General features: G+C 32.9%; 2 protein-coding genes across 2 annotated transcripts; one reads left to right on the top strand and one right to left on the bottom strand.

Annotated features, from left to right (window-relative positions):
• Positions 1–493: 493 nt before the first annotated feature.
• Positions 494–7,841, bottom strand: LOC138122881 (ejaculatory bulb-specific protein 3-like). Its single transcript, XM_069037267.1, has 2 exons — positions 6,778–7,841; positions 494–875 (listed from the first exon to the last, which is right to left on the bottom strand). The coding sequence occupies exons 1-2, from the start codon at positions 6,953–6,955 to the stop codon at positions 694–696; spliced, it is 360 nt and encodes a 119-aa protein (XP_068893368.1). The 5' UTR covers positions 6,956–7,841; the 3' UTR covers positions 494–693.
• Positions 1,291–1,812, top strand: LOC138122880 (allergen Tha p 1-like). The gene is made up of 2 exons (XM_069037266.1): positions 1,291–1,538; positions 1,586–1,812. Exons 1-2 carry the CDS (start codon positions 1,349–1,351, stop codon positions 1,768–1,770), a joined length of 375 nt encoding a protein of 124 aa, XP_068893367.1. The 5' UTR covers positions 1,291–1,348; the 3' UTR covers positions 1,771–1,812.
• Positions 7,842–8,917: the final 1,076 nt, after the last annotated feature.

Below are 8,917 nucleotides of genomic sequence, written 5' to 3'. Positions count from 1 at the left end.
TATTCTCTTCGGCTTATTCTGAAACCGGTAAACTTTTGGACAAACCACTTTAGATGTCTTAAAATCCTCGCTCTCCGACATCTGCCGTGGTTATGATAGCCATAACATAACATTTAACAATATTCTATTAAAAATAGTAATAATATTTTTATAATAATCAAGTACTCTTCATTGAACTATAATATCAATGAATTATCGTGTCGTGTGACACAATTTTAGCTGGAGGATAACTACTTGCTCACATGATTTAACTGTCGCCGTCGTGTGCAAATTTAATTTTTTTAAATGTAAACAATTTATTGCCCTCTACAATTTCTAGCAGAAATTTTTCTTTAACAATAACACTGTGACCTCATTTAGTTAATATCTACAAAAAGTAATAGATATAACCTAGAACGCACACAAGTAGGTAGGTATTTTGAATGCTGGAACTAGGTGATAGCAAACAGCAATATGGTTGTTCGTCCCCAGAACCTCAACAAAAACACGATCGTTCCAAAGTATTTTTTATTTCTTGTCTCACAATTTTTAGATTCAATGTCACAAAAAGTATTGGAAATTTTGCGGTCAACTTGGTAAAGATTATAACCTTGAGAAAAAAAAATGTATTCGACTTAGAACATTAAAAAACATTATGCAGATAAAACAAATAATACAACTATTAAAATCACACGTCGAGACTAACAAACAAGTTTATGAACCAAGATCATCCTTGTATTTCGCAAAGTATATTCCGTCAGGGTCATACTTCGCTGACAGTTCCTTCCACATTTGTGATTTATGGTCAATTAAGTAGTGAATAACTTGTCTGGATAATTGCTTTTGTTTTTCACTGCATTTTTCACATTCGGTTTGGAGGGCTTCGGGCATGACTCCTACAAAATAAAAACGTCTAAATGTATGAATTGATTTTACATTTAATAAATAAGTGCGTGGAAAATTTCTGTTGGACTTTTAAGGAAAACCAGTTTAAGATACCCTTGCAAAAAAATTCAATATCACGAAATCAAATAGACGGAAATTAATCAATTAAGTAAGTGCTTAAATGATAATTCGTTAAAAACAATTTTACATCAAATTGAATAATTTATCGGTTAACAAAAATCATTACGTCAAACCGCATAATTTAATATTTGTTAACAAGCACAAGTACTTTTTTCTTTCCTTTACAAAAACAAAATATTCCTATGACGTCACTCAGTTTTCACAGAAGCACCGTTCGCCCCACTCAAAAATGAAATCAACAAGACCAAAACTCACCTCACCTTTTCGTATAAATACACCAAAGATCGTTTCGAGAGCACCAATTCATGTTTATCTCGGCTGTTTGTTAAACCCAAAAATAAAAATGAAATTGTTCGCAGTTTTACTTGTGACTTGCCTTGGCCTGGTATTTGCGCGTCCAGAGGAGAAGTACACCATCAAATATGACAACATCGACTTGCAAGAAATCTTACAAAGTGATCGCCTCACTGAAAATTATGTCAACTGTCTTTTGGATAAGAAGCCGTGCACACCTGACGGCACAGAACTGAAACGTAAGTTTTGACAAGGATGTAAAGCCGATTTAACATTTTTTATACAGGCGTACTCCCCGATGCTCTCAAGACGAATTGCGCGAAATGTAGCGAAAAACAAAAAGTCGGTGCCAGAACTGTGATCCACCATTTGTACAAGAATAAATCAAACTGGTGGAAAGAATTAGAGGCCAAGTATGATCCAGAGAACACGTACTATAAGGAACACGAAGCCGAATTGAAGGCTTTATAATTTTGTTGCCAGATATTTAATAAAAATGTATTAAACTTTTAACTTATTTTTCAATTACCTACTTAGTTTTAAATATTTGTCCACTACGAAAGTATCTAGATACATACATATGATCAGTTAACGCATTTATAGCTTTTCGTTGAGTTGTTGTTGTTAACTAACAATTCTAAGTGAAGATAAATTTATGTCGCACCAAGGTTGACAACGTGGTAAGATTGAGGACAAAATAAATGTGAAATATAAATCCTTTTGAAAAATACATAAGTTCATAGGTACAGTTAATTTCAAAATTATAGAGTACACCTGAAAAATCAAGAAGTTTTCCACACGTAAAGATGCCTTTTGGAAATTTGAACGTCACATTTTTTATATAAGTTAGGTAAGTTTGACAACATAAAATGCCGCTGATATTTTAGAACACTATTCTCTGTTTTATCCTCTGCACGGTGCTCTTCGCGATGTTATAATACTGGCGTGACAATTGTTTATCAAGACGAAGTCCTTGTTTTTTTGTGGTTTTGAAATTTTAATCGCTTTTTCAATGATGGCAATTTCTTCTAGGAAGACCAGAAAATTCCTTCATACTCAAGAGTTTCTTTTGCTATTTTTTCTAATGTTTTATGTATCAAGTAAAGGTTTGTCTTATTCTTTGGTAATATTTGAACACTAGAAATTTCATTTTAGGTTGTTTTAAATTGTAATTCCCAGATTCTTAGGTTAGCGATTGATTTTAGTTGAATATCTCCAATCTACCTAATATTGTTTTTATGGACCATTATTTTTACCAATGTGCAAAACTACACACTTATAAGCGTTTAACTTCGCCAGCAACCGCTGTTGAAACCAATTAGTTATTATTCTTGGTAAAACGAGTATTGGTTCTTGAAAAGTAAAAAATTTCTGTCTACATTCAGTTAAATTAACGACAAAATTAAAAGCTCTTGAATTGTATTTAGTGTTTTAGTATAACTCCTTAACTACCTTTATTAGATTGAATTTGATACTCGTAGTTTTTGGCTGATATTATAATTTGGCTACTAAACTTGTTGAGTGATCACTGATCATGTGCACAGCAACCGCAGAATATCAACAACACTATAAGATATTGCGGTAAAACATTGGACGATAGTTATTTTACTTATTAGGTATAGTTTTCTCAATAGTTGGATCTGAAAATGTTGGGAAGCGGCACGTGCCATTTGCCGTACAATGCAAATACATATACAAAATGTACAATACAACCCTACTTAAAATATTATCTACTAGTGGTAAACTAGGATTTATATGTCCCGCAAGATCTTTAACTTAAAGTTCTACAAAATTTTACGACCTACAACAAAATTGAGAAAAGTATACTTAACTGGATAATTTTATTCCACTGTAATAAGTAGACGAGGTATTTTTTGGCAGTAAAAACGTGCCTTCCTTTTTAACAGCCATGAATGATACGTGAGTAAACACTTAAGGCCAGAAAGTTAATAATTGGCTATACATAGTTATAAAGATACTTTTTTCAAATCAGGTAGAAATATACATTATGTAGATACATATACAAGTACAATTTTGTGTTCTCTACGTGGAAACGCTGCAAGCATTCGGGGCACTTTTCCAGATTCTGCATTATTATCGGAAATTTTCGCCTTGTAAATTAAAAATGTTATTTTATGTTAAATTTTAATAAATATTATTATTTAAATAATTTAAAAAAAAATCAATAATTTGTAATATATTTGATAAAAAGGTTACAACTTCCGCTATTAGAAACTTACTAGACATAATTGTAAAAAAATTAATAATAAATACCAAATTTAACGGCAATTAGCAAAAGATTGATGGTGGTAAAAGTCGAGTATTTTATGGACAATAGTGGGCAGCCGGAACAATTGCCTGTTTATTTCTCAAAATAGATGATCAATTGATCAAGGATTGAAGCTTAAGGGAAAGAAATGTTTGACCTCCTCAACTCTAAATGACATGTTTACACATTTTGAACAGCTACGCTATCTTGATTTTTACACACTAATCAAACTATCTGTCATTTTACCGCACGGAGTGTGTAAAATACCACGAAAATTTTAAGCTTTCAGGGACCGCTAAAAAAACTAAATCATAAATAAAGTCCATTTAAAAAATTTAAATTTTTAAATTTAAATTTAAAAAATTTATACAGGGTTATTCTAAATGATTGTAGTCGAAGGAAGCCATGCCCATGTTATGAAATTTTTGCCGCCTCACTGTGAAGTGTGAACTATCAATTTTTGTCACTGTCATTGTCATTTTTTAGGTGAAAAGTGCGGTGATGAGAATTTTATGTATTTCTTTTTAAATTAACGATTTAATTTAACAATACTGAGTTGTTTAACTCTGTGTGAACGGTATGTATTCACTTATTCACATTATTTTGAAAATTTTTATATGAAGCGGCAACCATAAATTTTACATTCAGTTTTTACGCCAACTTGGACTACAATCATTTAGAATAACCCTATTCTAAGACAAGATACCGATACCATTGATCCGTTCAGTTATCGAAAATGAATATAATTTAATTGTTTTCTTGTGAAAAATTGTGAAGTCTGATGGCGCCATCTTGTGGTATAAATCGTAAGCATGTCAGTTATCGGTATAATAGATAACTTTATGGTATTTCATTGATCAAATGTCAGTCTTTGACAGGTTTTGCAAAATTATTGGTTACAACAAATTTCAAATTTGAGAAAACGAATCGTCGGCCAAAAAGATTAATATGTATGTACATTACTAATGCGGTAGGCATGTTACATCGCTCGGTTTTTGTTAAAACACTCCCGCTGCGCGGTCGTGTTTCAATGTAAAAACCTTGCGCTGTAAAATGTAGTCTACCGCATTTATAATGTAAATAACTATTACCGCTGTCACAAATCAGGTAATTGTTAGATCTATTCGCAGTTGTCCATAAGATACGCGACTTTTTGTCAGCATACCTTTTTGTTGGATGCCATTAAATTTGTTTTTATTATACAAGAATCATAATCCTTGTTTTTGACACTAACATGCGTGCGAAAAAGGGTCTTTAAAACACTAAAGCTTTAAAGGTTGCTCACCTACATTTTTTTGAACAATGATAAATACACATTTATACACAATTTATAACAAATATCCATAGCAACGAAACAACAACAATTCACCATTTCTATATCAACGATTAATGACACAGATTACTTCGGAAAAGGTATTTCAATTTATTTTTTTTGTTATAATTTTCAGATTGTAGTGTAGGTACAGTTGGCTTAAAAAAAAAACGGGAAATGAAATTTGACCTGGAAATTTAATTTGTCAATTTATGTCAATTTGTGTCTATTTGACCGTAGTATTTCTGATACATAAGTGCAGTTTTTTAACCTAAATTCTAAAAGGCCGTTTCAAACTATAAAAATTTAATAAAATCTGACAGAACTTTTTCTGACAGTTCCCGTTTTTTTAAGCCAACCGTATAATAAAAAATAGCGTATGATACACGTTTATAAGGGCCTTTAAAGCACTCGTCGTGCTCTTAAACTCGTCGCGGCTTTCTTATAAACTTGTATCACAATATACTATTTTTTTAAATCTTCTTGCATGCAATTTTATTATCAAATACATCATACTGATCTAAATATTTTTGTAACTAGATTAAGTTATCTTGCTGACCATAAATATCCATTCACCCTGCACTATATTGTTTAATACAGCACAGCAACATCACTTGTTTCAACGAGTGATCAAATAAATATTGTACAATAAAACTAATATTTTGTGTCTCTTAATCCATAGTTACAAAATCATTTCGTCGAATTACACTCGATGGTTTTAGAAAGAAGAAATCTCCTCATTCGACGGTAATCGTTGACTTTACACTCCTCTCTAATTTCTGTGTTTCTTTTCCTATCTTGTAGGCTGGACCATGTTATTATCCGGACTCCGGAGTGTTTTCACTTCGTTAGTTCGTAGTAATCTTTTGAATACTGATGCTCTTTGTTTGCGTGTTTTTGCTCTTGTTTTGGCACCGTAGGGTAGGTTATGACCGGTCTAATACATGTCTTATAAATTCTTGTCTTACAGTCTATGCTAAGATGTTTATTCTTCCAGGCTGTTTGTTTGACACGTCTCGAGACGACCGCTGCTGTATTAGTTTGTTGTCGGACTTCTTTGAGATTTCCGGAGCTCGTGAAACATGGCTTGTTTGCTCGTATTGTCTATTTCGAGTTTGCATTGAAGCAGATCTTTCAACATTGTCATTGACTTTGTTTTGCTCGTGGAGATTTTCATGTTGTATTTTTCTTGAATTTTGAAGGCGCGTGGAGAATTCGTTGGCGGTTGTCTTCGCTTTCTGATATGAGTGTGACGTCATCTGCATACCACACGGTTTTTATTCTATTTTGTCCATGTCCACATCCTGATCCAGCTTTTTTTACTTCATCTAGAGAGTGGGTACCTATTCCAGAAGTGGTTCTAATTTCTTTCGTTAGCGTTTCGTTTACTTTTAATTGTGTTGTGTTTCCTCTATTCAGGTACTTTATCAACTTTATGTACCCTTTGGGGGTGTTCTTCTTTTGTTGTTCTTCATTTAGTTTAATCCGGTCGAAGACCTTCGTTAAGTCTATAAAGCATAAATATGCCGGGGTGTTGTATTCCATGGATTTTTCTTCAATTTGTCTTATGATTAACTTGTTGTTACGATTTTTCATGAAACCCTGTTGTTCTTCGTTTATAATGCCGGTTAGCAGTTTTAGGCAATTACATATTACTAATATAACCATCGGATCCAATAAATGATTAACTAATGAACTATGTTACCCAGTACTTAAACATGGTCAAGTCGGAATCTTTTCAACTTTACAAGACAAACTCGCAGCAAAATATAAACGTGATTCACTTATCCACCATCGTACGAGTATACGAGTAGGTATACCGTAAATTTTTGTGAAAGTTCTAACTCCTTGACTATAATTTTGACTGTTCAAAAAGGTTAATATCATAATCACTTACTTTTCAACTCTTCTGCATCGGGAGTGCAAGGTCCTTTATCCATCACACAATTAAAATAATTTTTCAATAAACGATCACTGCTGAGAATTTCATCGACGTTAATGTTATCGAATTTCGTGGTGTACTTTTCACATGATGTGAGACTGATCAACAGTGACAATAAAAGTAAAATTTTCATTTTCCTTCTACGATGTCTAATCGTTTAGATTAATATTCTAATCACTATAACATATTCCTATTTTTTATCTCTTATATAAGTAAACATGTTGCAGATAATGAGAGGGGATTATTATTACTTAACATGATACGAAAGGGAATCTTTTAACAATCAGTCAAGCAAAAAATACCTGTTATTTAATTTTGTTTTTCTGACTTGATGATTTTATAAATTTTAATGAAACCTCACGAAAGGAAATTACTCTTTGTCTGTAATTAACGGTTCAGTATAAATACGTAAACAGATTTTGACGAAAACTGTGTCGCATCTTTAACATAACTCCCTCTCTCAATTTGATGGAGTATTTTTCTTGTTTAGGAATAAAACGAAATAACGACAACACAAAAATAGATCCTATTTTTGGAACAAATGGTTACTGATAACATTTTATCTATAAGTGGAGAGATAAAAAATAAAATATCTTTACTCTCATTATCCAACAACCACCCATCTGGTCTTCTTAAATAAATCGGTCATTGCGAAAATGACTTATCCCGGGTTTTTAGCCGTTTTTACCCTTTTGTATTATTTTATTAATTTAGACGGTTCGTTTCATCGTTTGAAAATAAGTGATTCATATGTGCATTCGGTTATTCCACTCGATCCACTCTTTTTACACTTAAATGACCATTCGGGTATTGGAGTGTACGAAGTGAAATTTTTGTCGTTCGACAATCCCTCCTTGGAGTCACACACAGCTTGGAGTGTAAAGAGTTAACTCCATTTACCCTACCTCGTGAAACGTGGATTTAGGAGTGCACTTTCGCAGTACTCGTTTCACTCGCGTTTTAAACTGGCCCACTCATGTCAAAAAAAGCCCAATTTACACAAGAACGAGTTGAATACAACGTTTTTTGTTCGACGAGCCCCTTAAAGGCTCCAAATCGCTTCAAATCTTTAAAATTAGCTTACGTTTCATTCTGACAAGCTGTGACATTCACACAGGAGAAAATTCTCAAATTCTGACAGTATCGAACAAATATACTATACAGGGTATTATGATACAAGTTTATAAGGAAGCTTTTAAAGCACGCGCGACGAGTAGGGTTTACCTGATGAAAATTTCAAAATTCGTGTAGTTTGGGTTGCATTATTTGAAATGTTTGAAATGAAATAAACGGCTTTTCAGTTGGCCTAGTTTTACCTGCCTTGAAACGAAACATACACCTTTTCGTATGCACTTTTAGACTTCATTGGTAACAAATTGCCCCTTTTTTTCTTATTTCTTCTGGAACGTTTTGGCACATTTCAACGATGAAGATTGTTTTTTTCCAAATTTGTTGATATTATTACCATAGTACCCACGGCAACCTTGGCATTTTCTGTATTGTGATGCGCCCCTCTACGGATGCGCCTCGAATAATTTCTGAATTTATTAAAATTTCTGATAAGATGTTAGTGTTAGAAAAAATCTTGAAGACAACGCGTGTTTTATGGTTTAAAAATCTCGGTCTATTAAATCCTCGCTCCCTGCGGTCGCTCTGATTTAAACTACGACCTCGATTTTTAAATCGTCTATAAAACCCTTGTTGTCTTAATATATGTATAATCTGTTTCAAAACCAAAAATCCACCACCTGTTGAATTATGTTGGCAGAAAAAAAGAAATCCTAGAATAAGTAGAATAAGTTTCATTTTTCTGGGTTGGCCTAACCTTCCGCCAAAATTTGACCTTCAGTGTGTCACAAATATCAAATTATAAAAACGCCTCAAAAAACAAGGAATCTTTTAACCGCTAAATTAAAGCGAGCGTTCATTAAGTGCTTCGAAGAATTTAAAAAACACGATGAACTACGACCAAAACGACTGTCAACAGTTTTATTTCCTAACCCCACGTTTTTCTGACACTTTCAAACACACTAAAAACAAAAGTTAGCGACGTTGTCGGTTGTATTTTCGAGTTACAATGCAGTGTTGGTGGATT

Source organism: Tenebrio molitor, chromosome 2 (genome assembly GCF_963966145.1).
Source record: "Tenebrio molitor chromosome 2, icTenMoli1.1, whole genome shotgun sequence".
NCBI classification, from domain to species: Eukaryota; Metazoa; Arthropoda; class Insecta; order Coleoptera; family Tenebrionidae; genus Tenebrio; species Tenebrio molitor.
Note: the sequence above shows the minus strand (reverse complement) of the source record. Positions and strands in the feature narration are given on the sequence as shown.